The sequence below is a fragment of the Taeniopygia guttata genome, chromosome 25 (assembly GCF_048771995.1).
Source record: "Taeniopygia guttata chromosome 25, bTaeGut7.mat, whole genome shotgun sequence".
NCBI classification, from domain to species: Eukaryota; Metazoa; Chordata; class Aves; order Passeriformes; family Estrildidae; genus Taeniopygia; species Taeniopygia guttata.
In genome coordinates, this window is record NC_133050.1 from 3,904,740 (window position 1) to 3,932,469 (window position 27,730).

General features: G+C 51.1%; 1 protein-coding gene across 1 annotated transcript; it reads right to left on the reverse strand.

Annotated features, from left to right (window-relative positions):
* Positions 1–612: 612 nt before the first annotated feature.
* On the reverse strand, positions 613–4,072 carry LOC140680555 (serine/threonine-protein kinase pim-3-like). Its single transcript, XM_072918346.1, has 3 exons — positions 4,026–4,072; positions 1,119–1,432; positions 613–798 (listed from the first exon to the last, which is right to left on the reverse strand). The coding sequence occupies exons 1-3, from the start codon at positions 4,070–4,072 to the stop codon at positions 695–697; spliced, it is 465 nt and encodes a 154-aa protein (XP_072774447.1). The 3' UTR covers positions 613–694.
* Positions 4,073–27,730: the final 23,658 nt, after the last annotated feature.

The window sequence follows — 27,730 nt, forward strand, 5'->3', positions numbered from 1 at the left end:
GCCCACAGGCAGGCAGCTGGGTGCTTTCCTGTGACTGGTTACTGCACTTTCCATTACCATTGGTTGTTTTTAAGGCAGCAGAAGATACTTTTGAGGGGTAAAATGAGACCAGCACCATGGGAATGACTCTGGCATCTCAACATTTCCTGTGGGCTCCATGCACATGACTTAGGATGGTGCAGACCAAGCTGCTCAAGTGCCCAGCTCTGCCTCCCATTTCATAGGAAGAAAGAAAAAGAGTTCAGCAGGGCTCAACCTGAAATGATATTTTGTAGCTTACGGCTCTCCTCAGAGCTCTGGTAAGAGAGGAAGGTCTCTGTCCCTGAAAGCCACAGACCCTTGGAATGCACAATGGACCTGTGTGTCACTTCAAGAGACACCAAGAAGCCCTGCCACTTTGAAAGGGCAGCTGTTGTTTCACTGCTGCATTTCTTGGCTCGACAAAGCCCCTCCGACCCGCACTACGGCCTGAGCTTGAAGATATAAAGTACCACTCTGGAGGACAGGCGTGGAAAGCTTGCCAAAGGCTGAAGGCAGCACTCTGATTCCCCCTTTTCCCAAGACGTTTCTTTAGCTGAAGTTGCTGACAAGGACCAGCCTTGACACACCGCAATGGGTTTGCTGTTTTATTTTCCAGGTCCTCAGTCCTGCGTGGGACTCGGTAAGTGGGTGCTGCAGAGGCTCCGGCAAGGCATCAAAAACGCCGGCCCCAAACCCAATGGTGGCGCACGATCTCCTCCAGCTCCGGCCTGTCCGCAGGGTGCTTGGCCAAACACCATCGGATCAGGTGCTGGAGCTCTGGGGAGAGAAGCCAGAAAGCGCCGGTCACCACCAGAAGTCTCCTGCCCAGCTGCCCCCGTCACCCGCGGGGCCCGGGCCGTGCCGCGAGCGCTCTGGGCCGTGCCGGGCTCCCGACCGGCTCAGCCCCGCGCGGGAGAGCGGCACGGCGGGACGCGGCCGCCTCCTCCGGCCGCCCGTGCCGCGCTGACCCCGTCGGCACGGGCCCCTCCTGCGGCCGGCCCGTGAGGGCAGATCCACGTCCCGCGGAGCTGCGTGAGGGCCGCGCCGGGCGTGCGCCGCCACTGCCAAAGCCCGCCGGCTTGAGGCCGGACACCCACCTGGAGAGAGCTGCCGCCGGAAGAAGAGCTTCCCCAGCACGATGGCTTGGTCGTCCTGGAAGGGGAGGCTGCCGCAGACCATGACGTACAGCAGCACGCCCAGGGACCAGGTGGTGGCCGCATGGCCGTGGTAGCAACCCAGCCAGGTCCACTCGGGCGGGCTGTACACGCGCGTTCCTAGGGGAGACAGGCGGCGCTGGCCGGGCGCAGGCTGCTGCCTTCCAGAGCCTGGCACCAGCCTCCTGACCGAGGCAGGGGCTGCGCCCGCGGCCACAGCTTCCCCCCACCGAGGCCACCCCGCATCCCCCAGCCAGCTGGCCAAAGGCAGGAAACCATTCCACAAGGCCAAGAAGGCCAGCGGAGCAGCCCAGGCCCTTGTGGGCCCGCTGAGCCCAGGGGCCGGGAGCCGCTTTTGCCGCCCCCTCTCTCGTCAGGGCCGGCAGCCGCCTCCTGGGGCACGGCATCCGCCCCGTGCCAAAGGGCAGCCGGCTGAAGGCCGCGGCCCGGGAGGGAACGGGGCCATGCAGTGCCTGGCACCGGGAGCAGGGCCCAGGCCATGGGCTCACCGGCAAAGTCCGTGAAGGCCCGCTCCTGGAGGAAGGTGCCGCAACCGAAGTCGATGAGCTTCAGGTCGCCGCTCTCCGGGTCCACGAGGAGGTTCTCCGGCTTGATGTCCCGGTGCAGGACGCCGCAGGCGGTGCAGTGCCGCACGGCCTCCAGCACCTGGCAGAAAAGCCAGCGCGCCTGCTCCTCGCACAGGAACCCCTGCTCCTGCTCCTGCAGGAACTCCAGGAGATCCCGTGATGCCCCCGGACGCTCCAGCACCAGGATGAAGCTATCCGGCAGCTCAAACCAGTCGAGCAGCTGGATGATGTTCTGGCAGCCAGAGCCCACCTTCTCCATCAGCACCACCTCCAAGGGCACGCGGGTGCCGTCGGGCTGTGAGGAGGAGAAAATCAGTGCCTGCGGCAGGTGCTGCTGCTGCTGCAGCCCTGGGGCTGCGCTGCGCCCTGCCCGGGATGCCCCAGTGCCCCCTGCCGCAGCCTCCCAGGCGCTTGCGCTTCCTCCCGCCCGGGGGATGCTCGGGGCTGCCCCTGCCCGGCCCCGGCACCGCTGTTCGGCGTGCCCAGGCCCGCGGGGCTGCGGCTCCGCACGCTGAGCCCGCCCCGGGATTCTCCCTGCCCGCCACGCCCCGCTCTGTCCCGCTGGCCCCGCTCGCTCACCAGCTCGTCCCACTGCAGGACGCTCTCCCGGGCCACGCGTTTGAGGGCCACCTGCGAGCCATGGGGAGAGGAGGGCTGAGCTCCAGCCCTGCCCCTCCCCGCCGCTGCCCCTCCGCCCACGCCCGGCCGTCGCGGCCACTCACCGGGCTGCCGTCCGAGAGGCGGATGCCCGAGAAGACGGTGCTGAAGCCGCCGCTGCCCAGCTGCGGGCCCAGCAGGTACCGCTCCTGCCGCTGCCTCCTTTGCCCTGCGGCCAAGAGCGAGCCATCAGCCTTGCGCCCAGGACCCGCCCCTCCCGCAAGTGCCGCGAGTGGAGCGGGCCGGGCCCCCGCGGGCCGCCGCGCTCTCACCCGCTTCCTGCTGCGCGCCGGGCAGCGGCCACCGCCCTGCAGCCGCCGGGCTGGCGAGCGGCAGAGCCGGGCCGGGGCAGCGCGCACAGGCGGCTGCGGCAGCCCCGGGCCAGCGGGGCAGGGCGGCACCGGCGCTGTCCCCGGCGTCGTGGGCTGGGCTCTGCTCCTGCCGACGGCCGGGGCTGCAGCCCGAGGCTGGGCACGGGGGAGACCCAGGAGCGGCTGCAAAGCAGACAGGGCGTTTTCAAGCCGGGCCATCGGAGGCACTGGAAACAGCCAGCGACTGCGCTGCTCTCAGGGGCCCTGGCCTGGCCTGGCCGCGCCCCTCCAGAGCCCCGGCGGAGCCTCAGGCAGCTCCTCAGGAGATCTCACCTGCTACTAGAAAGCCCTTCGCGGCACTCGAGGGCTGTCTCGGGGCAGCTTCCTGCAGATGGAGGAACCTCTGAAGGCTCGTCTCCACCACCAGGCTCAGGCTGTTGCCAGCTGGCAGAACCGGCACAGCGTCCTGGCTGTCCTGGCCGCTGTGGGATGACCACAGCTGGCTCCAGGACACTTGCTGCCCCACCAGCTGCTCCTGAGCAGGCTCCCCTGCATCGGGCTGGGCTCCCATTTGGACTTGTGGGCTTTCCCCTGCCATGTCAAGGGTCAGGATTGCGCCCATGTTGTTGAAGTCCATGAGTCCAAGGGAGCTGGGAGACCTGTCCACGGGCTCTGCTCCTTCTGCAGGCTGACAGGTCTCACTGAGCCTCTGCGAGGGATGGAGGCTGTCAGAGATAGCAGAGGCTGCTGGCAGGGTGCAGGGTCTCTGACAGCCTGAGGTTCCTGCATGGATGGTGGTGGCTCCCCCCTGCTGTGCCATCCTTGCAGGCCTTGAGGCTCTCCCAGGGATGGAGAATCTCGCTGGGAGCAGCCTCTGGAAGGGATGGAGGCTTGTGGAGGAGCTGGCCGAGGCACAGCAGGGCAGGTGGCCTCGCTCCAGCAGCTCCTTCAGCTCTTTCCACAAGGCCTGCCACATCCCAGAGTAGAGGGGCGCACGTGTCCCGTTGCCATCCCAGAGCTGCAGCATCAGTTCCTGCAGCTCCCGGGCCACTGCCAGGCAGGGGCCGCAGCCGCAGGGGCTGCCCAGGGGGCTGGCGGGAGCACGTGGCTGCTCGCCAGGAGCAGCCCGAGGCCTGGGGAACCTGGGAGCCACAGGGGCTCCTCGCTTCCTCCATGAGCCTCTGGGCCGGACCCTGGGGCGCTGGCTCCTCTTCACTCTCTGTGTCTGCCGGCTCCGTGGTTGCCGGTGGCCAAAGGCCCACCAGACAGCCACGGCGGCCAGCAGCAGGACAAGCGCAGTCACCAGGACGTCACCATCACCCATGGCTCCAGCACGTCCCATCGCGACTGCACTGGCAGCTGCCGGCGCTGGCCTGTCTCACCCAGCGACAGCGCGGTGATGTCACAGTGGTGTCACAGTGCTGCGGCCAGCACAGCCCTGGGACATCACAGCCCTGCCTGACGCCAGCGCTCTGCCCTTTGTGCCATCACAGCCCTGCCTCAGCCCCGCCCTCCGCAGTGCCCCAGGAGGGGTAAGGGGGCTCCCTATGGGCACTTGCCAGCTCTCTGGAGCAGAGTGGGTGGAAGATTCTTCTTTAAGAAGGACACAGGGATGAGGAGGGGAATGCTGATGGTCTCACCTCTTTGCTGGCACAGCATGGGACATGGATTGTCCAATGTGACACTGCAACTCCTTGAGGAGGGCAAGCCCTGCTCAGTAACATCCAAGCCATCTGTGTGCTGTCTACCACATTCCCGTCCTGAATCCAAACCCAGCTCTTTGCTGCTCCCTGGGAAGAAAATGGATCCTATCCCATTGAAAACCAGTACATCAGCCCATTCTTCAGCCAGCACACGCTGTCTCTCTTTGTCTCACACCTGGACACCTGCTCCAGGTGTATTCTGCGAGGGACAGGATGAAAACTGCACTTAAAATCCTGAAATAGAACCTGCATTGCCTTCCCATCATCCATGAGACGGGTGACCTTCTGTTAGGGAACCAGTGAGTGGGAGCCAGGGTGCGCTTGAGTTTCGGGAATGCCGCATCTCCTCGTCTCCTCATTTCCCAGGCAGACCCTGCCACGAGGGCGTGGCCGAAGCGGCCCGAGGATCCGGGCATTCTTAGGAGAATGGTGAGTAGCAGACTTGTGGGTTTGTGGCTGCTGTGCAGCTCAGATCATGCAGTGATGTTTGGTGTTCTTGATTGTAGCTGGGCAAGGGCCACAGGTCGGTGACTGCAGGAAATTGCCAGCAGGGGAGGCAGCCTTCCTTCGTACCTGATGTGGATTCCCTTCCCCGGACATCCTAGAGATTTTTTTAGGATTGGTTACTGATAAACACAATGTGTTTTGATGGATGGTTTTAGTTAGTGGTGCTTGTTTTGTTTTGGTTGTGGAACTATTTATCTTGGGGTTTTTTTGTGAGTATTTTAAATAAGGTTTGACACAGTGAGTAGGACTGTCATGTAGTTTATTTTTTGTGAAAACATAAGTATACCTTTAGGTTATGAAATTGACAGGACTACTTTATTGACTTACTTACCAAGTCTTTTTTAGGAGTAAATTTTTGTAAGTCTGATTTTGAAATCAAAGAAGAAAAATGAGAAGACGAAGGAGGTAGAGAAGTTATCTCCTTCTAGGATAGAAAGGGTTTAACATAGAAACTGCTTTGTCTAATGTTGCGTGGGGCATTTCCGTGCGACAGCCGGGCCGCCCGCGGGGCTCGGCAGCAGGAGAGCCCCGAGCCGTGCGCGCTGAAGGTGAGGCGGCGCCGCCCGCGGGGAGCCGAGCCGAGCTGAGCCGAGCGGAGCGAGCGGCTCCGAGTTCAGCTGAGCCGAGCCGAGCTGAGCCGAGCTGAGCCGAGCCGAGCCGAGCTGAGCCGAGCTGAGCCGAGCGGGAGAGCGGCTCCGAGTTCAGCCGAGCCGAGCCGAGCTGAGCCGAGCGGAGCGAGCGGCTCCCAGTTCAGCCGAGCTGAGCCGAGCGGAGCGAGCGGCTCCCAGTTCAGCCGAGCTGAGCCGAAGAGGCGAATCCAGCCGATAATAGTCGAGTTTAGTCGAGTGTAGCCGAGGAGCCGAGTCTAACCGAGCCGGGCCCCGCCGAGCGCAGCATCCCGGGCAGGGCGGGGCGCCGGGGCGGGCTCGGGGTGGAGCCGGGGCTCTGTGAGGCTCCCCCTCCTGTCCGTCTCTCTGCCCCTCTTTCCTCCTCCCCGTATTCCTCTTCTTTCTCTCTTTCCCGCATTTCCCACTCTCCCCAAAGCAGCTCCGTTCCCTCCCTTTCCCGCTACCCTTCCTTCCTCTTCCCCGTATTCCTGTTCTTTGACCCCCAGACCGTCCCCTCCTCTCCCTCCCAAACCCGACCTCCCACTGCCCTCACTCCGTCCTGTCCCTGCCCCGCTACTCCGTTCTATTCCCCCTCTCTCCCTCCTCTGTCCACCGTCCCTCTTTCTTCTCTGCCGGCCTTTTCCTTCCCTTCCCGCTTTCCTCCACAGCCCGACCTCCCTCCCACCCTTCCGCATGCCCCGCTCTCCCTCCTCTCTTCCTGCCGCCCCTTCGCTTCTTTCCCCCGCAGCCGCGGGGCTCGGGGCGCGGAGAATAAAGCCCCGAGGGCCGGAGCCCGGCGCCCCCCGGCCCTTGCGGGAGTCCCCGCACGGGGCCGGAGCTCTCGGCGGATCCCCCCGCGCCGCTCGGACACCGCCCGGCGCTGCCGGACCTGCGGCTCCGCCACCATCGCGCTGAGAGCGGCCCCGCTCTGCGCCGTGCCGGCCGTGCCGCGTCCCCGCCGCCTCTGCCGCTCCCAATTTCTGCCCCTGGCCTGCGACAGCGAGGCGGGGCGGGGGCTTCACGCCTTCTGGGGGCTGCCCCCCCTTTCTTGTTGCGGCAGAGTCCCTTTCGGGGGGGATGGAGGTGTGGAAAGGGCTGGGAGGGAGTGCTGGGCTGCTGTCCAGGGCAGTTGGACTCGTTCTGTGCATTCTTTGGGGTCAGGAAAAGGGGCTGAAGACTCGGGGTTCTGATGTCATTTGGGGCACCCCGAGGTCCCTAGAAGAGGGAGGCACACTGCGGTGGGGGAGTGGGTGGGTGGCGAATGAGGGGGGGGAGGTCACGCTGGGTGCCGTCCCGCAGAGGGACCTAAAGCTGCCCCAAAATTCCCAGGGAGGGGTGTGTGTAGAATACTAAAACCTGGCAAGTGTTTCGTTTTTATAGGTATTGGTAAAGAATAGGTATCTATGGCTAAATTCATTTGGAAAGAAGCCCTCTCTCTATCCACTCATTTGTATCCAGGAATGTAGGAAACTCAGACTGGGGATGGGCAGTAGTTTTGAAAATCATGCCCTAAGGTTTTTATCTCGTGCTGAACCAAGCAAGTGCCCTGAAACCATCGGAGCAGCTGCAGGGGCTTAAGGGAACAGGAAGGGCTCTCCGGCACCTTTTGCCTCCGTTCTCTGCCATTCTCCATCGCAGTCCCGGAAGAGGCGTCTGTCATGCAGCCTGCCAAAATGAAGACCTGTAAAATCCTAGCTCTGCCTTTTGTTTAAGGTGTTTTTACTTCATATTTATGTCATCACAGAAAGCAAGGAAAGAAGAAATGTGACTGGTTCCCACTATTGCTCCGTGCAGGCACTTTTAAAGGCTGCTGTACTTATGTTCTCTTTTTCCACTCCAAGCTTGACTTTCCCCCTCCTTTTTCGAGGTCTGCCGCTTTGGGTGTCCCAAGGAGGGCAGGGTTCCTCAGCAGGGGTCTTAGGAGTTGGTGCTGATTCTGCTTTTTCCGAAGGTGTATCGAAGTGTGCTACCAAAATGACTATTTTCTCCACGGGAAAGCTTTCTCTCAATGACAATCAATGCATGTATGTGTTTTAACCGTGTAACCAGATGGATTAAGAAAAACCAACACCTGTAGTAGATTTCTGCTTGATCTGTGTCTGTAAGAAGTGGGCTGTGTGCTGGAGAGGGAGAGACGCTGTTGGAGAGTGGCAACAGCACCAGGTGTGAGCTGTGAGGATGAGGAGGGCTCAGAGCAGCGCCAGGTGTGAGCTGTGAGGATGAGGAGGGCTCAGAGCAGCCCCAGGTGTGAGCTGTGAGGATGAGGAGGGCTCAGAGCAGCACCAGGTGTGAGCTGTGAGGATGAGGGGCGGCTCCTGCCGGGGGGAGGTTGTTTTAGGGAGAGGGTTTGCTTCAGCTGGCTTTTGCATGGAGCTGCTGCTGGAGAAGGGGAGTTTATGGGGAGCTCCCGGGCCTGTCTCATGGAAGGACGATGGGCGCTTTGGACAGGGTCCGGGGGATCACCTGGATATGCACTTGTGTACGTGGAGCATTGCTCAAAGGAGGTGCCGAGGGACAAACTTTTGTGCCGAGAAGCAGCAGCCAAACAGGTGAGCCGGTGCGCCTTTGTAGTGGGGACTTTTCTCCTTTCCCTTTTAAATTTCATCTTGCCAATCCCTCCCAGTTGCCCCCAGGGAAAAAAAAAAAAGGATTTTGAGGACAAAAGAAATTCAAATTGAGGGTACCGGTGTCTGAACTAGTGGGGGATTCCCCTTCACTTGTGGTTTTGAGGGTAGTGATTGAAGGAAAACCTGCCTTTTCCAGGGTGTTAGGGGTATCACAGGGGAGACAGAGAATCCCTGTGTTGCCTTTTAAATGGAAGGGGAAAAATATTGTTGTCGTATGATGGGTTTGACTTGAGGGTAGCTCCCCACCCTTTTCATCATCCTGAGGTTGAAACGGAGGGGGCTGCCCTGTTGTCCCTCCTTTTAAAGGGTTTGAATTGAGGTAAAAATCCCCCTTTTGCCATCATTTGAGGGAAGCTCCTTCTCTTCTGCTCTTCTAGGGGATGAAATTGAAGGGAAGCCCACATTTCTTTGCCCTGGTTGAAGTGAGGTGAGCGCCTGAGTGTGGTGTCACTTTTGGCGCTTCAAAGGAAGGGAGCTGCAGCTGTGGCAGCGCTGGAAGGGTGGAAACCAGGCTGTGCTGCTGCATTTGGGGGCACTTCTTCTGCCCCTGGTGCCGGGAGCGCGGCTTCTCATTTTCCAGCGTTCCTTGCTGTGGGGCTTTTGAGGAATTTCTTGGATCGTTTTCTTTTGTTCGTAGCTGGTGTATGAGGAGGGCCATGGGGTACTTCTTGGTTGTTACGGTTCTTGCTCCAGGTGCTGATGACAAGGGTTTTTTTGGATTGAGCGTTGTTGTTGGATTTCTTTTTGATTGGTTCTTATGTTTTTAAAGGATGTGCTTTTAAAAGTTTACAGTGGTTTTTATGGGTCATAGCATGAAGTAGAGGGTAGGTTTTTAATTTGGTTGTGGTGGCTTTTATTAGCGGGAGTATGTAGTGTCTGTTTAGGTGAGTTTGAAGTAGTCCTGTAGTTAATTAGTGAGGTCTTTTAATATTGATAATGGCATTTTTGTTTATTATATTATAGGGGTTTGATTCATTTGCCTTATTTGATTGCCATGTATGTTTTATTTTTGCAGAGAATTTTGGAGATATTGTTTATGGTTACATTTATCTTTTGGCCACGTGTTTATTTCTAGATGGTATTTGTGTTTTGGTGATTTGAGGCATTATGGCTTTCTTGTGTTAGGAATACTTATTTTATTGTTGTTAGTATAAGCTTTTTGCTTAGTTTTTTTTTTTTTTGTAGTTTCATGTGTTTGGTTGTCATTTTTTATTAATTTTATTTTTGGGAACATGGGTATTTCTCTGGTGGATTTTTTAAGGGGCACATCCTTTGCCGTTTGGATTTTTTGCAGGTGGCCACCCCCTCAGGGCCACAGGCCCCTGAGCACAAACACTGGCCCTTTTCCCTGGGAAAGAAAACTCGCCAGCCCAGGTTCCTGATGTCAGTTTGTAGGGTTCATTTGGGACTGTCAGGGCAGCATAGGTTTGAGATATGGGGAGCTTGGGTGTGGGGCACATCCTTTGCCATTCAGATTTTTTGCAGGCGGCTGCCTGCTCCAGGCCACAGGCCCCTGAACACAAACGCTGTCCCTTTTCCCTGGGAAAGAAAACTCGCCAGCCCAGGTCCCTGATGTCAGTTTGCAGGAGGTGTTTGGCATTGCCCCGGCAACCAGAATTGTATTTTGCTGCAGCTTTGGTCGGGGAGATCTGGGGTGCCCCCTCCTTCTCTCACCTCCTCCCCTCAGCCCTGTTCTTCTCTGTCCCTGTCTCCATCCCTCACCCCTATTTGCACGTCCAGCCCACGCTGCCCCACTCTCTCTCCACCCTTCACCCTCCCCATCCTGCCCCATCCCTCACTCCCCTGTGGCTCCCTGCAGCACCACATGGGAGCCCGAACTCGTGGGGATAGTGCGGCCCTGGCAGCAGGACAGCACCGAAATGAAACGGGCCGGGACGACGTCTGTGGGCTGCACGGTGTCACCAAGGGACCTGGGGCTGAGGGGAGGGGGCTGGAGGGTGACACAGAGGTTGGGGGCTGCTGACAGGCAGAAGGGGTCTTGAGGAGTAAAAAGGGGGGCTCCATGGTGGCACAGAGATGCTGCAGTGGGGTACCTGAGGGTGACACAAGGAGGCTGAGAGGCAGGGGGTGCCTTGAGGGACAAAGTGGGGGGTGCCTGTGGGGACAGGTGAACCTGCCCTCACACCACCCTTAACCGCACCCTAAATACCACCCCGGGTGCAGCGTGCACGGTGGAGGTTAGGGGGCCAAGGGACAGTGTCGGGGCCTTGGGGTGACACGCTGACATTACGGGCTGAGGGGCAAAGAGGGGGGACTTGACAGGTGGAGAGCTGACACTGAGAGTTAGGGGTGCAAAGGACAGGACACAGGGTACCAGGAAGGGTTAGGGTACAGCAGCAGCCCTCACCCCAACCCTAAGCTCACCCTAAACAGCACCCCTAGAACACCATTTTTCCCTAACAGCAGCTGCAGGCAGTGACCCTAATGCTGGGACAGCCCCAAAACCCTCCCAGCAGCTGCAGGCAGTGACCCTAATTAAAAGGAAGGGATGATATTTGCTGGCTAGAGGGTGACTGGTAGGGGCTGGGGACTGGGCACTTTTTTAAGGGTTTTTTTTTTAGTGTTTTTAAATGATATTTGAGGGGTTTTCTAACAGGAGCTTTTTAGAAACTTTCTAGGAACGTTTAGGATACTTCTGGGCTTTTTCAGGGCTTTTGAAAGATTTTTTTCAAGTTATTTTAAGGGCTTTCTTAGTACTAATTAGATATTTTAGGGTTTCTTTTTTTTGGGGTGTTCTTGGGGCTTTTTAGGACTATTTAAAAAATTTTAGGGCTTTTTTAGGACTATTAGGGGTATGTGGAGGACTGTAAAGACGTTTGAAAGTTCCAGGACAGTTTGGGTGGATACAGACGAGAGATCTCTGCTGATTGCTCTTGGAGGATAAGGTTTATTCGGGATGGAGAGAGGCCTTGCCTCGAGCTGCCAGACACAGCACGTGGCCAGGCCTGAGGTGATGGGGGAGGGAGAGACAAAGGGAAGAGCAGGGACTCAAGGAGGGGGAATCCAGGAGGAGGGAGGAAGTTCCAAGAGGGGAGGGGAAGATCCAAGAGGGCGTCTGGCCCTTTGGGGGCCCCTTATCAAGGGGGCTCCAAGGTGGGCTGGAACAGGACCTGGGCCAATGGGGTCACAGACACCTGATGGTTCAGGGGAGGGTTACAGGTGTGGGGTGAGCCATACATTCTGAGGGTGAGATCGAACAGTCCATTTGGCTTTTGGACCCCGCTGTAGGTAAGGTTATTGTCCAGCCAGTGGGGGCATGATATTCATCCTGGCTGTACTATTGTGGTTCTTCTGCTAGACAATCATATTTATCTATCCTTCCCAACATCTCCCCTGTTTTCACTGAACCATTTGAAATACTAAATATTGACTTAACAACTATTTTCTGCACACTTGGAGGTGTACAGGGTATTGCTACTAAAACTATACTTATTACTACTGGAACAGTCAAGCTTCTTTTACAGAGTTCCTTTAGCTAAGGTGCAAGGCTCAAGAGCTTGCAGGCTTGGCTAGAGGAACCCAGGCATTTGTCTTTGATTGAATTACAGGTAAAACTTCACTGCAAAAACTGAAACAGAAGAACAAAAGCAACATGCACGCATATAAATGATAAAAGTCTATTTTTCTCTCAAGCTGTTTCTGGCAGGTCATTTTCTCCTGGTAATTCTGCACAGTTCAGGTTTGGGTGCTGGCTTCTTGGCTCGTACTTGCAGAAGCACTGTCTGGTGTGGGGGTGTCAGCAAATTTCGGTGTGTGGTAGGGCTTCACATTCTTTGCTGGGACCCCTCTGAGTTCTCCACCTGTAGAGACACAAGCAAAACATTTCCCCCATGTTAGAAGCCTGTGTGGACCTTGTATTTGTCCTGAATGTAAGGTTTTGATTAAAACTGGGGGGTGCCCTTTAATTTTTACTTTTTTGTTGTTCAGGAAATGTCTATAAATGGGGGGGTGAGGCTTTGTGCACCTCATTTCACATGTCCAGTTTCAAGGGCCATTAAAAGAGGCTCATGTTCACCATGTTACCCAGAATTGCTGTAGTTATTTCCAGGAGGAAACCAAAAATTGACTGTCCTGTGGTGTGGTAGAAATCCCACCACAATAGTGACTGTGCGCAATGACAGCCAGTGCCTTTTGGGGCTATCGCAGCTGAGAGTGTGGCAGAGCAGGTTTTATATTATTTTTAGACTCATGAAAACATTTTTCCCAAAACAATCTTTCACTCCTTTCTTCTGTCATAAACTATGGAACAGAGAAAATGGAGAGGAGCAGAGGTTTTTTTAAGTTGGCTTTTTTTTTTTTTAAGTCTTAAAATAGTGCCAGCTTGATGCATAACACTTGAGAAAATGGATTAGTAGCAGCTATTTCTTCCCACCAGAGAGGTGGGATTTAAATCTTCCAACAACAGAAGCACTGGATGTGCAAGAGCTCAGTTTTCCACCCCTCACACAAGTCTCTTCTTTAAGATGTACTATTTTAAGCAGCCTCAGCCAGATATATTAAAATACTGCTCCAAACAACAACAGAATGAAAATGTTCCACCAAATGGGGAAAAATAAGAAAAGTCTGTCCGAAGTTCTCGTGTTGATTTTGCAAAGTCAGATGCAAACAAGGTTTGCCATCTTTCTTTCCTAGAAAAATGTAGATATTTGATAGAAATTGATCTCTGAGGCTGCTAAGTTGGGGCGAGGAGCAAAACAGGCTCCAGAGATTCTGTGGTTGTGTCACCCTTGGAAGTGTTCGAGGCCAGGTTGGATGGGGCTTGGAGCAACCTGGTCTAGGGGAAGGTGTCCTGAGTATGGTGAGTGCAGGAAAAGAAACTTTTGGTTTTCCTGAGATGCTGCCTTTGCAAGGGGAGGTCACAAATACCTCACGTAGTTTGAAATGCCCTGAGCAGAACCCAGCTGTGCTTCCTCACAGGTGATGAGGGATTTTCACTTGTATTTTAAGGGGGATTTTCACAGGGCAGGGCCAGAGCAGCTGAATGTGTTTGACAGGCAAAGAGGGCCAGTGTGGCAGCAGCTTAATTCAGTGGAGCTTTTCCTTCTGTGATCCTCTCTAACCTGAGGCACTCTGGGGCTCTTGAACCCGGCAGCTGGGCAAGTTAATCACTGTAGCAAGTGATAAATTAACCAGCTCCACTCTCCTTAGCATGGGTGTGATGAGCATTTAGTAAACCAGTGAGCACTTGCCAAGATGGGAGCTTGTTCTTTGCCAAGGAGGAGGGAGAAAATATTGCTTGGAGTAAATAAAGCAACCCTGCTTCCCCAGGAGGAGGAAAAGCAGCAATTAAAGATGTGAGTGCTGCAGGGATTAATTTGCACAAGGATATATCTTGTCTGCTATGCAGGAATGTTCCAAATAAACCATGCCTCTCCTGACCTTTATTTTTCTGAATTTCTACCACGTGATATAAGAGACGCTTAATAAAAAAACCCAAAACACTCTGTGGTGAGGCATTTCTTCCTTTCTTCAGGCTGCCTCTTTCTTTTGTTCCCTCCAGAGCTCTCCCTACATTTCTGCTGTTGTTTGGAGCACATGCTTACCTCTTTCCTGATCCCCTGGGCTTGCTTTGGCTCTGGGTGTCATGGACACTCTCAATTGGGGTTTTTTTTTTTTTCCTCCATCTACCTCTTTTTCTTCAAGTGCTTTTCCTTCATTAACCTGTTGGAGTGATGGATTTTTCTCACCTTTTATTACTTAGTGCTTTTTCTTCATTCTCTAAAACCAACTTTTCACTTGCCCGGTGGCTGTTAGATGCCAGAAATGGGAGCATTAATTCTTTCTCTACTGCTTGTCTGAGCTTTCACAGGGAGCTGAGAGCTCGTTGGGGTTAAACTTGACTCACTTCAGTGCCTTCCTGGATCCTGCCTGTGTACTTGGACACTTTAAGGGAATAAAGTCTCAGTGTGGAGATTACAGTTGTGAAATGATGGCTTTTTTGGAGAAGACAAGGATGCTGTTGTCAATCTTTTCAAGGTTGAAATCCTTTCTATTTTATCTTGGCCTTTATCTTTTTTGAGGATAAACTGAGCACCTTGTTTTGGGGAGAAACAGGCTCAGATCAGCACAGAGGTGGATGTGACAGGTACCCAGGTTTGGAGGGAAGGGTGCAGCTCCTTGGGGTGTGTTTGTGTGGGGCTGTAAGGTTTGTGTTGGGTTCCTGGAGCATTGGGAACACCCCACTGGGAGATGCACATCAGGAAATGGATGTATAAAGGGCCTGAAGTGGGACCAGCTTTGGTGAAGGGTTCCATAGGAAAAAGTATTTTTACTGGGATTTTGGACATTTGAAGCTCCTTCTCATAGCCTTTGCCTGATGAACATTCCCCCATTGCAAAAGTGTGGGGAATCCTGAGCTCACACAATGAAAATCCCTAATAATGATATTTTTTCCTATTATCCTATTTTTTCCCTATCCCAGCAGGAGTCAGAGTAAAAGAATATGTGTGAGTTGCCTGCCTTTGACTTTGTGACAGGAAAAATGCTATGGGGAAAGTGGTCAGAGGAGCATCACTGCTCTGCCCTTAATTTTCCTGCACAAGTGAGGATGATTTAAGAACCAAGGCACAGCCAAGACCTTTCCTCCTCCTGTGCTCATCAAGCAATCACTGCCTCATCACAGCTCAGCTTCAAACACCTCGTTTGCATCTGGCTGACCTTGGCTCCCCTCCGTGGATGGGAAGATGAAGAGGTGGAAGTGTAAAAGATTGGGATTTTATGGGTGAATTGTGAAATAGTGGCTGGTGCAGGCTGGAAACATCTTCTGCTGTGCCATGGAGGATGAGAGTAAATGGGTTAAAGAGGAGATAAAAAGGGCAAGGCACCTGGTCAGTTACTGTTGAAGGAAATGTGGGAAAAAACTACATGTAAGAAATATGTCAGAGATGGTCATTAACTGCACTGCAGGGTCAGAACTCTCTTACTGATTGGCCCTGTAGTGAATATTGGAAATTATTTAAAAAGCTCTTACCTGACTGAGGACTTTTAGTGGATATTTGGGGGAAGCAAAGGAACACTCTTTCTGGCAGAACTTTTCTTCTAATTTAAGCATGATCCTCTTTCTGAGATAACAACTCCTTTGAATAAACTGAAATATCTTCACCATTAGTTCTGGCAGGAGCTGGATAAAGTTCTCATTCGGGTAAACTTTAATCCAACATATGTCTGTAAAATAATAAATTTAATGGGAACCATCAAACCTATTGTATGAATAAGGATGGTGCTTAGGGCAAGAAGAAAGAGTAATTAGGAGTGGACAAATAATGAATGATAGTGGGAAAATTATAATTTATCCTGGTTTAGGGGGAATATTTAACTAAGCTAAGATAAAAATCTACCTTCATTGCAGGCTAAGCTTTGTAACAGAATTCTGCTGAGCAAATGTAATAGTCCTGGGCTCCAGAGAGACCTTTAGATACAAGTGTACCTCTGGTTTGAGAAAGCTCAGGGCTTGAGCAGCATTTTATGGCTTTGGTCTTGACCCCTGGGCTATAAATGCTCCTGTAAAAGTAATGCCAAAGTTACAGCTTCTGCTAATTTCTATGAGTTCCAATGGAGAAAGGTCCACCTGGACTTTGGGGAGAGTTTCCCAGAGCAGAACATTTCAAGCACTATTAAACTGCATTCAAACTTCCTTTTATTGGGGCATAAATGTCACACCCCGGTCTATCAGTCTGACAGTTCTTTGAGAACAGACAAGCTTTACAAACTACTTTAAAAATAATTTCACTGACAGGTTTGCAGCTCTGAGAATGCTAATAAACTGAAATGGCATTTCACCCTGCAGTAGCCACTAAGTAATTATGATTGTCTGTAGGCAGACTAATGAAACCAGCTGTTAACAACCTAATGAGAATTTAAACCAGCTCTCTGCTCCACAGACACATCCCTTTTCTGTCCCTAATTATCCTGCACCCAGTGCTACCCAGAGAAGTTTAGTGTTGCTTGATGTTCTGGTAAAAACTACCTTATTTTGGAGAAGTGGTGCTGCTCTTCTCGGAGGTGGAGTTTCATGTGGGCTGCTGCCATGCTGGGGTCACATCAAAAAGTCCAGTTCTTGCAGGGGCTGGGGAGCAGGGAGAGCTCTGATAGCACAGCATGGGAAAACTGGCATGGAGGGATTCTGGTTTAGTGTGTCCCCCAGTGGCAGACAGCATTAGTTATTGATAAGTCTTTAGTTCAAAGATAAGATGTTGCTGTTTTGGCTCTAATCTTTGGCTGCTTTCAATACAGTTTCCCCTGGCAGTTAAGATACTGTTTTTCTCTTGCTATCAATCCTCTGTCGCTCCAGATGAACTTTAAAGGTCCCTTTCAAGCCAAACTATTCTGTAATTCTTTGGATACATGATGAATAGCAACATGTATTTTACTCTCATTATGCATGATATTACATCCTGTCTGGCCTTTTGGGGTTCTTTCTTCTCCAGGTCCTTGTGACTACTCTCACTTTCATATGCTCTTAATTTTTTCTGTTGCTCGTCAGTGAGCATTTTCAGTTCTGGCACCCATGTCTTGAGCAAGTTTTCTGTGACTCACTGCACCAGACACCAGGTCAGTCCAAAGAAGAGCATTAGGAAGTATCCAGCTGTATTTCCTCTTCTTCCTTCTCTGTACATGCTGCTGTTTTTAACACTCTGGCTTTCTGAGCTGCCTCACATGTCTTGATCCTTTTCTGGATAACTAGAGGGATATCAGGACTAAATCCTGCCTCAGCTCTGAGGTCTGGCTTTTGAAGAGCCCCAGTCATCCTCTCCTGCTCATCTCATCCTGGCCTTGATGGAAATATTCTGTCTTCATGGGATTGTTGTTCAACTCTGTGCTCCCTGGAACTGCTTTTCAGTGAAAGTTTATGAGTCTTTGAAAGGTTTCCTGGTGTGGGAATGCCAATCCTCAATCCTAATACTTGATGGGGGTTGCAGTTGCCTGAGTTGTGAAACCTCCTGAAAAACATTGTTTGTTCTTTTTTCCTTAACTTTTCCTTGACTGTTTTCATCAACAGATCAGGGAGTTTGGGGATGTCTTTTCAAAGGGAATTTTAATGAATCTCCTGTCTGGCATTTCAAAGGGGAACAGTGGCTTGTTTTTTTTTAACCAGCACCTGCTTACAATCAAATTAGCCAACTGCCTTTAATTAACCATAATATATTCCAGGAGAGCAGAATAACAAGGGAAGAAAAACCAAGTGGTGACAACTCTGTGACTGAACCTGGACTTCCCCTTTCCCAGGTGCAGGATTCTGGGCAGCCGTGTAACCCATTGCTGTCCATCTTGAGCTCTGCCATGCAGTGCCTTGGGTTTCCTGGGAGGGAAAAACATCCAATCGCTCAGCTCCAGGTTCACACTTGTACAGTCACCTGCAAATCCAGAGGCCAATGGGTATTTCTGCCTGTGGTTCGTGTGCCTGGGATTTGCACACAGGAGCTTTGATTTTGAAAGTTTGGGCAGCCTGGCTGCTCAGGGAGGGATCCCTCTGGCTGGAAGGTCTCTGAACTCTCTCCTCCGTGTGAGGGGCTTGAATCTTGTTCTTTCCTTACCTCCTTATCTGCAGGTTTCTTGGTGGAGGCTTTTGCATGGAGACAGGAGAGTATGCAATGCTGGAATTAAACAGTTATGTCCAGGGTCTGGTTTTGGGTAGTTGATTGATCCCTTAGCTGCTGGACCTTAAAATTCTTTAAACTCCATGGCATCTCCTCTTACCAGTATGGGACTGAGACAACACTGAGCTTCTGGGCTTTTCCTGGGTTAGCAGAACAAACTATTGCACTTCTAACCTGTGCACATCAGCACTAACCCGAGGCTTCATTCCACTCATTACAATCATGAGGGGGTAGTTGCTTATACCTTTCAAAGAATTGGATGCCTCATAGGATTCTGGTTGTGAGCTTTGCTCAAAAGCATGGTGAGATGAGGTGTGCAGGACTCATTTCTTCAGAAGGGCAGGAGAAACCACTGAAGGCCTCCTTAGCCAGCAGTTTGACACAGATTTGCTTCTGAAGCTTTGTAATTTGTCCTTATTATGTTCTGTGTGTGATTTAATGAAAGCTTCTTTCTCTACTGTAATTGAGCTCTTAATCTCATCTGAAAAGCAGAGCACAATCCCTTCAGAGATGCTGTTTGAGGAACAGCCTGTTTGTGTTTCCTCTGCCGTGGTGTTACTCATGGAGCTGCTCACTCCTTCTTTAAGGGCAGAAAATAAACAGATTTCTCTGAGTCAAAAATACATTGGTTATGCCACACAGAGTAGGTTTAAACAGAAAACTCCTCCACTGCTCGACTGAGCAAGCAAGATCTTCCCTGTCTCTGCAAAGAATATGAAGGAGTGAGTTTTCCTCAGTGAGCTCCTGAGGCCTCATGCAGGTGATGCCCAGCAAATGGCGCATGGGCATGGCAGCTGTCAGCAAAACAAGTGGCTCTGGGCAGGTAAAAGTTGGCAGGAGATAAGAGTGGAAAGTCAAAGTAACCGGTTGCTGAAAATCTTGTAAGAGGAATAATGACATTGGTGAAATTCCCTCCATCTGAAAGCTTCAAAAAGCGTTTTTACAAAAATCCACAAAAATGTCCTGATTTTGATCAGTCTGATCTTCCTAAATAGTAATTTACAATCAGAATTAGGAGTTGACAGATACTATGAAGGCTCAGCAGAGGATTTTTCATTGTGACCTTAGTACATATTTTTTACTGTGCTGTGGTTTGGAAGGAAGCCCCAAGCTCCAGCTGCAGCCTGGGGAGACCCTGTTGACCTAAACACTCCCCAGAGCTGCTGTGGGACTGACCCAGAACCAGAATCTGTAGGGAACTGTGTAAAACACTTCCCACTAGAAAGCACTTGAAGCTTGATGGTGATGCACAGTTCCCAGCTCAGACCACAGGCAGTGCCAGTAGTGACCAGTTTGTGCCAGCTCTGCACAGAACTGACGGCTGTGAGTAGGAGAGCTGTGGGATGAAGAGGCTGATGACTTTTGGGGCACACAGAACCTTCCATCTCTACTGCTTTATCCACACTAGAGAGTGGAATTTCCTAGAGAAATACCTGGAGAGTGGGAAGGATGAAGAGCAAAACATTCTCTGCCAGTGGATGCTGTGCTTGTTATAAACACATGAGTTACATCTTGTAGGAGTTCTTGCTGTCAATCCACAGGGATTCTAGGCTGAGATCTGCTCATCTCTGTCATTTGCCAGGGGAGTGAGGACCAGACTCTGCACCACACTTCCAGAGCTGGGGACGGTGGGTTGAATCACATCCAGAGACAGGATGAGGAATGGCTTGTGTTTTTTCTTGCCGTGCACAGCAGATATCCTAATTTAAAGCTGTGCTGTCTTCCCAGATTCTGCTTCTTCCTCTGAGAAGACCCATTCATTTTGACCCTGTTCCTTCCACCCATCCCACTATAGATTTCCAGTGCTGGAGTGATTGGCACTACTGGATGAACCTTCGATGTGATGAGCAGTGGATTTTTGTAGACAACATGCCAAATAAAAGTGCCACAAATAAAAGATCAATGACTTCTTTCCTGGAGAAGAAATTAAGGTAAAATCTTTTCATGCTATAGACTGAGTGTACAAAGCTAAAGAGGTAGAAGATGGAAATGAGACTGTCTCCTGAGAGGAGTAAATTTGTCAATTTAGCAAATTAGAGAGAATATGCTTTCACCTTGGAAGTAGTCAGGTACCAAAATGATGCCACTTTGAGTAGGCAGGGCTGGGATGGGAATTGCTCCTGTGGGCTTTGACAGATCTATTCACACAAGGGCCCATTTGCTGGTGCCAGCCCTGGAAGCAGGGCCTGGAGAGACAGCTGGTCAAGGAATATTTCTCTGACTGATTTTACAGTACGTTTGACAGAGCTTTCCATTCTCTTTGCACCCTGTGGATGGTGTCCTGGATGAGCCTGCCCTGCCACACGCTGCCTGTGTGGTGGCACTGAGGTGGCTTTCATGAGGCACCCGGGCCTGCAAGGGCCCTGTGCCCTCAGCCAAAGCTGTGGCAGGTCAGAGGGAATTTAATGAGTTATTCAGCAGCATCAAAGGCCCTGTGAGAAGTAATTAGTGCTGTGAGATGAAATCAGAGCATTTAATGCTTTTTGCATAGGATTGGGTGCTGCTGCAGAAACTCCCACCCAGAGTGTGGCAGCCCAAGGCCTCAGGGAGAGGGATGAGGCCCGACCAAGCTTTTTGTCCAAAATCAGCCCAAAACACATTCCCTCCTTATGCAAGTAACTTCATTTTGGTGCCTTCTGCCAGAAACAGGGCAAAAATTGGGAGAGGGGGAACACCAGCCCTGAAATGCTGAGGAAAAAGAGCTCTGTTCCTCAGGGCTGCTGTGGAGGGGGTCAGAGGCAGCGTGTGCCAACGGGTGAGTCCCTTCTGCATCTGCTAACGTGCTCCAGATTTTATTAATTAATTAGCAGCAGGGGGAGAATGTGTAATCAGAGAGTGCTGCTGGAGTAACAGGAAACAAGACGTTCTGGGGTGCTGGAGCTGCTCTCAGGTGCTCCTGGCTCTGCTCGCCAAGGTAAGGGGGCAGTGACTCAGAGGAGGAGCAGGAGCAGCTGCTGGCACCCTGCCTGCTCAACACTCAGATTTGCTGCTCCCCAGCACGGACCTCAGGTCCCTGCAGCAGCTTTCCATCCAGGAGTGGTGTGCAAAGGGCTGGTGAGCCCCTGGGATGTGATGAGCTGAATTTTCCACATCAGTCCTACCTTGCTGTGTTATTTCCTCCCCTAGCGAGAGAATGTGCTGGGATCCCTTTCAGGGGGGCTTTTAATAAGTAAAAGACTGCAGTGCAGACAATGCACTGCACCTTCCCCTGCTGGTGCCCAGCCTGGATCAGGGCAGGTTGGATGCCACATGGGATCCATCCTTTGCCATGCCATGCGATGCTCCATGCAGTAGGGATAACAAGCCCAGCACTGGGGAACCCCAGGTGCTGCAGCAGTGATATTTTTGGGAGAAACACGGAGCTGTGCATGGCCAGCTTGAAGTCTGCAGTGGTGTGAGCACCAGGCCTGCCATGCTGAGCCCAGGGCCACAAGCAGTGCTCACCATGGCTGGGACACTGAGTCAAGGAGCTTTGCAAGAATTGTTTAGCTTGGAAAAGCTCTCAAAGCTCATGGAGTCCAACCATTCCCGCAGCAGTGCCAAGCTCACCACTGAACCATGTCCCCAGGTGCCACATCCACACCTCCTTTAAATGCCTCTAGAGATGGTTACTCCAGTGCCCTGGGCAGCCTGTGCCACTGCTAGACTGCTCTTTGGTGAGGAAATTTTCCTAATATCCAATCTGAGCCTCCACTGGTGCAACTTGAGGCTGTTTCCTCTTGTCCTGTTGGTTGTTACCTGGGAGAAGACTCTGTGCACACACACACACACACACACACAGAGAGAGGGACAGATGGGCACAAGGCATGGGAATTCCCTTTGACTCCTCAAGCACAAACCTAGGGGGATGGTCCTATTTTTTTTGCATAGCAGGTAAAAACTGAAGCAGTGAGCTGTATCCTAACCAGGTAGATGCGGGTAGAAAGATGCTTTGAAAGGGGATAAAACTTGCTGCCAGGCTTTCCTCCATGAGCAAGTCCAATTTATTTCTCTCTTCCTAATTTTTTTTTTCTTTTGGTTCTGTGTTATTCCTCCGTGGGCAGGAGGCTGCAGGCATTTAATTTTTTTTTCAAGTTACCTTCTGTACTTCCTGTGGGAGAGAAACCAGTGGCAAGTTCTTTAATTTCTTAGAGTTTCAGGCATGTGTCATGTAGCTGTGCTGCACCCCGGGGGCCAGGCTCTGCCTCTCCTTGCTCCTGTTGGTGCTGACAAACTGTCCTCTGAGATTTTTATTTGTAAACTACCTCTGACCAGCTTCCACTTTGCTTTAAAAATTCAGCACCACGTTTGTGGCTGAAAAGGTCCCAGGAGCTGGGGAGAAGGATTTGAGATGCAATTTGCATCACAGAGTTGTTACAGTGGGGAAAATGTTGCATCCCTCCTGTGTCTGGAGCTGCTAATCTTGTTCTGAACATTGAAAACCTCTTCAGCTTCCCTCATTGAACCTAAATTTGATTACTGCTTTGATTTCACACCTCTTTCATGCAGGCTTTTCCTCTCTCCTTGGCTGGACTTGTCAGGCCTGAGAAGAGAAATTTTGTTGAGCCTTGGGACAGTTCCCATCCTCTATCCCGGCTCCCAATGCTGCTTGTAATGATCTTGGGAACCTGAGCATAAGGGAAACTGGGAGGAGTTTAGTGAGAGGCAAAGTAAGGCACAGAGGTGAAAGTAAAAGTGCAGAGTCTGGGTTACCAGAGTCTGCTGTGTTGTGGGGATCTGGGCCATGCAAAGTCATGTTTTCCTCTGTGAATGGCCGATTCCTTCTGTATCTCCTGAAATTCCTGTGCACCTGGGCTGGTGCTGGAAGTGCAGCCACACAAAGTCCCCACAGAGCTGTGTGGGACCCCGTGGGAATCATTTATTTGCTGCTTTTGATGAAAAGCTGTGACAGCTCTCTGCAGGTTGGTGCTAATTAGAGATGTTCTGTCAGGTTCAGATGTTTTGGTGCTCGAGCAGGGAGTGCAGAACAGGGATGACAAGCGCTGACATTTGCTGTGCAAGAAAGTCCAAGGGACAAACTTGTGCCAATGAACGTCACACCTTTAACTAGGAGGATCAATTTGTGTTGTGCATGTCCCAGAGTCTGGTGACAGAGGGGGCTTCCAAAGAAAATCTCGGTCCATGTAGGACCGAGGCCCCTGTGCTGAGGCTGCCTCCAGGCTGGTCCAGCCCCTCAGGGTGCCCAGGAACAGGGGCTGCCCACAGCCCAGTGCACCTCGCTGGCCCTGGTGTTAGCGTTCCGGAACACACATAATCACAGCATTTGATTATATGCAGGTGCTTTTACTAAGAGCTCTGGGAGTCAGGGGTACAGACCCAAATCTGACTCTGACATGGCTTTCGAGCTGAACGCATTTTATATTCTATTGTTGTATAATTTACACATTAATTATTCAGCATATATTGTTCTATTATATACATTGACATGAGTTTCTCGTGATCTTTCTTAGGGCCCTGACCACAGTTTCTCATGTTTATTCTTATGATTAAACAGTAATTATATTTAATTACTAAACAATCATCATATCTAAGAATTATATAATTTATCATCTACTAGCTACACAGGTGCAGTTCTAGCAAGTACAAGTTCTTCATGTGCTTAGGGTACTTATTTTTCCAGGGCCTAATAAGCTTATTTTTCCTGTTAACCCTAAATCCCTATGATTTTAAAACCCTTTTACTATCACTGGGGCTATCCAGGCAAGAGCCATGGATGAGGCTGTGCAGGACCACGCAGGCTCAGTCCTGCTCCAAGATGGTATCCCATGGGACCGGGCATGCTGGGATTTGCCCCTGCAGGTCCCCAGTGTGTCCAGAGAGACTGCAAGGAGACAGTGACCTCTGTCAGTGGGACCCCTCTGTGCAGGTACCCCCACTCCTGGGGTGGCTGTGCCAGCTCCCCCATGAACCTCCCGCCCTGGGAACCTGGAGCAAGCGGAAAACACAACTTTGCCAATACTGCCCGTGCCTGAAGCAAATGGAAAGAGAACTGGGGTGTGAAAAATCAGGGTTGTTTATTTACAGAAGAACAGCAATGAAAACACAGAGCACATTGACTTTTGTAAGAATATTTGTAATAACAACAATTTATTGAACGTATATACCTAAGAACATTTCTAACAACAATATTTGAAACGTATTTACAGAAGACAAAACGAAGCCCTAAAACCTATATCCTAAAGAGAACAACAAACTCTAAAACTATGTACAAAAGGGTGCCATCTCTGTCCCGGATCTCCATCAGTCCTGGAAGAAAAGCAGGTGCCATGGTCACTCCAGTCAGGCACAGAGGGCTCTTCCATGTGTCCCCAGGCTGGCACAGTGGGACCCTGCTGCCAGAGCTGAGGCTGGCTGGGTCTGGGGGCTGGGCCCCAGGCACTTGGATGGGGCTTGTGTGGCCGGAGCAGGGACCACCCAGCCCAGCCCCAGCCTGGCTGCAGGGAACCCACTCGTCCTGTGGGGACCACGTACCTGTCCTGCTGCTGGCACCGCTCTTCATCCCAGGACCATGGCCTCCTCTTCATCTTTTTCATCAATTTCCATGTCCTTGGTGCACTCTTCCATTTCCACGTCCATCTCCTCTTCCACATCCACCTCCATCTCTTCCTCTCCAGTATGTTCTCCATCCACTTCCATCTTCTCCTCTGTATCAATTGGTGTGTCCACCTCCATCTCTTCCTCTCTGTCTGCGACAGCCTGCAGAGGTAGCAAAACCTCAGAGTGGGGTCCCTGTCCCACCCCATCCCCCCAGAACTCCAGCCCACCCGGGCAGCTGGGGGGATCCACCTCCATGGAATGGCACCGTACCTTTCTCAGGACAAAGGTGATCATCCTGCAGGGATGGATGACGCAATCCAGGCCTTCGGCAGCTATGGAAACTGATGATGGGGGTATCCGGGGGCAGGAACAAGAAGGGTGGCAGGAGCGGGCAGGAGCAGCGTGCAGGGTGTGCTGACCCCAGGGCCAACAGTTGTGTTGTGCTGCTTGCTGGGTGCTGGCAGTTCCAGGTGGGACATGGATTGTGACGTGACAGTTGAGCTAGAGAGCCTTTGGTTCCATGCTTAGCAACGTTCCCCCAGACCATGGTGCTCAGAGCCCTGTTCCCAAGGATGGGGCATCCACAGCCTGGGCCAGTGCCTCAGCAGCCTCAGTGGAAAAGAGCAGCTTCCTGAGATCCAACCTCAATCAGCCTCCTGCAGCTGAAAGCCATCGCCCCTTGTGCTGTTGCCACAGGCCCTGTTGAACACTCTGAACACTCTGTCCCAGCCTTTCTTGTGGGACCCTTGCAGTTCATTGAGGACTCTAGCACGGTGGTATGGCATGGCAGCTAAACAAGGCAAAAGAAAGGCTAGAATTGGCACCATTCCCACCACTTTACATTTTGCCCTGTGTAAAGGAGATAGGAACTACAAGTTTCTTGTTCATGCACAATTTGCTGTCTGAGAGCACTCAGTTCTCCAGTCACAGGGGCTTGCAGGTCTGTGTCTGAGATGACTTTAAAAAAACAACATTTATGTGCAACACCTGTGTATCAAAACTTCACCATACAAATCACAAGGTTATTTCTGCTGTTAAGTGGATGAAAAAAACAAAAAGCAAAAAGCAAAAGCAAAACTGTAACCAAATAAAACAGGCAAACAAAACAAGCACCAAGAAAAAAACCAAACCAACACAAACACCCTCACAAATGCAGAAAAAGATAAAAATAGGTGAAGGAGGCAGAGATACAAGAGCAACCAATGGGCAGAGGAACTACCGGGAGGACAGCTTGTAAGAAAGGAGATAATAAGTGGCTACGGCATCAAACTAGCCGGGGACCTGAGATACTGTTCTCACCCTTCTGAAAACAATCTGATATAAAAATGAACAGCAACATAAATTATGATGATTGTGATAATGGGAGTCTGCATGCTTACTTCAATATATGCATTGTGTGTGAGTTGTGTTTTCCTTGATAAGTCACATCATCTTGCAAGGGTTTGTTGCAAGGGTTTGCAAAGAAAAATACTGCAGTGGAAAAGGAGGCTGGCTTGGAAAACATTGAAAGCAAGAGCTAAAATGGAAGTACCAGTTTTTAATATGTTTTTTGGTTCGTTTGCTGTTTGTTCATGGGGTTTTTGTCTGTCTTGGAAAGCAGCCCCTCGAATGTTAATGCACACAACATGTTGTTTGTAAAGGGCTGTCTTTGCAAAAAACCTTGCAGTTTTATGATGCAAGACAGAAACAGCTTCCCTTGGGCTACAGCTGGAAGGCTTGGAAATGTGTTCCAGAAACTCCTGATAGGACAGAGTCTGATTAACACAATTTGATGTGATGAAATGCAAGATGTAAGGTATCCAGTCAAATAATCAGAATATTTAAATGCCAAGCAGCGGGAAAGGGCCATGCATTGGAATGACAGGAAACAGAGGCATAATGGACAAATTTCTCAGGCAAACCAGACCAGAAGCACTGGGAGCACAAAGGGAGACACCCAGGATGGTATAAATTAATTCACTTTCATAGATGGAGTTATTGATGGTTAATTATATGTTGTTATGGATTGTTAATTAATATAATGAGTTGATATATAATTAATATGGTAAGTTATTGACTTGAATGTACAGTTGTTTAAGTGTATGTCTATGGCTACTAAACAGAGACAGGGGGGTTGCAAGAGTAAGAATCTTCTAGAAAAGTCACATCCTAGGGTGATGACAGCAACTGGAACTAGGACTGGGAAACGAGCCACCCGGTAAAATTGCTGTGTTCCAAAATGATTGGTCAGGACTGCATCCTCTTACAGAGCTGTCAGCAACCCAGAAAAGGACCAGTGGGCCAGAGGATCCAAAGCGCAACAATCAAGCACCCCCAGGAGACTTTAAAAAATCCCTGAGTGCAGAGAACCCGGGCTCTTTCAAGGGTACCTCGTGTCCACAGGAACACCTTGTTACACAGCACTGTTAGAGCTCCTCTGGCTTGTGGTGCAGGCCTTAGGCTTACCCTGAGGCCTTGTCCTCTGCTAATCTAAGCTTTTAAAAACAGGCAAATGTTTTTTTTAAAAGCCATCAACCTCCTTTTAATTTCAGTTTGCCTTTTTACCACAAGGAGGCCCAGCAGATCCTTGCTGAGGACCCATTTCATGCAAGAACTGGCACCCCAGACATTAAATCAATTCAAAATAAAAGGGTGGGGGGAGGCGGCAGTGAGATGGCTTCACAGGTTCAACTCTGCACTCTGCTTCTGTCACTGACATTAGCTAAGTTCCTGTGCTTGTTTTCCTGGACAATTTATAGTCAACAGAGCTTCAGTGCCTTTGGTCAAATCAGTCTTAAGAGCAGCTCGGGGCTGAGTCAGTCATTTAGACCTGAGCACGGACTGGGGTCCAGCAAACAAAAGAACATCAGCTGCAGGCCACCCATAGAGCTTTTCCTATTAATGAGCACAAAACCTTGATTTTTGCAAACAGAGGGATGCTGGGAGGATTTTTGCACCTGAGAATGGATTTAGGAGCTGTTAGAGACATGGCCCTCTCCTATGACAGATCCCAGGTGAGCAGGAATGACCCCAGCTTATTGTGAGCTTCAAAGAAAAACAGGAACAAATGTTTTCCCACTTTTTTGGGTCTTTTCTAGGATATTTCTTTTTGTATTCCATCACCTTATTTAGCTTTTGAGTGCTGCTGGGCATTGAGAAGAGTCTATAATTGTGCTGGGTGTTCTTTTTCCCTTAGCAGTTAGTGTGAAGTTAGAACAGGGCCCTGGGCACAGGCAGTTCAGATTTGCCAATCTCCCATGCTCTCCCCTGCATTTGTCAATGTCTGAGTTTCACCAACTATTATGTTGCCAACTTGCCTAGTTCTGTTCCCATGAAGTTTATCACAGCCTTCTCTTAGGAAGATAAATAATGTTGTTATCTGAAAATCCTGCTGACATCATTTTTCTGTTCTACACTTCGTT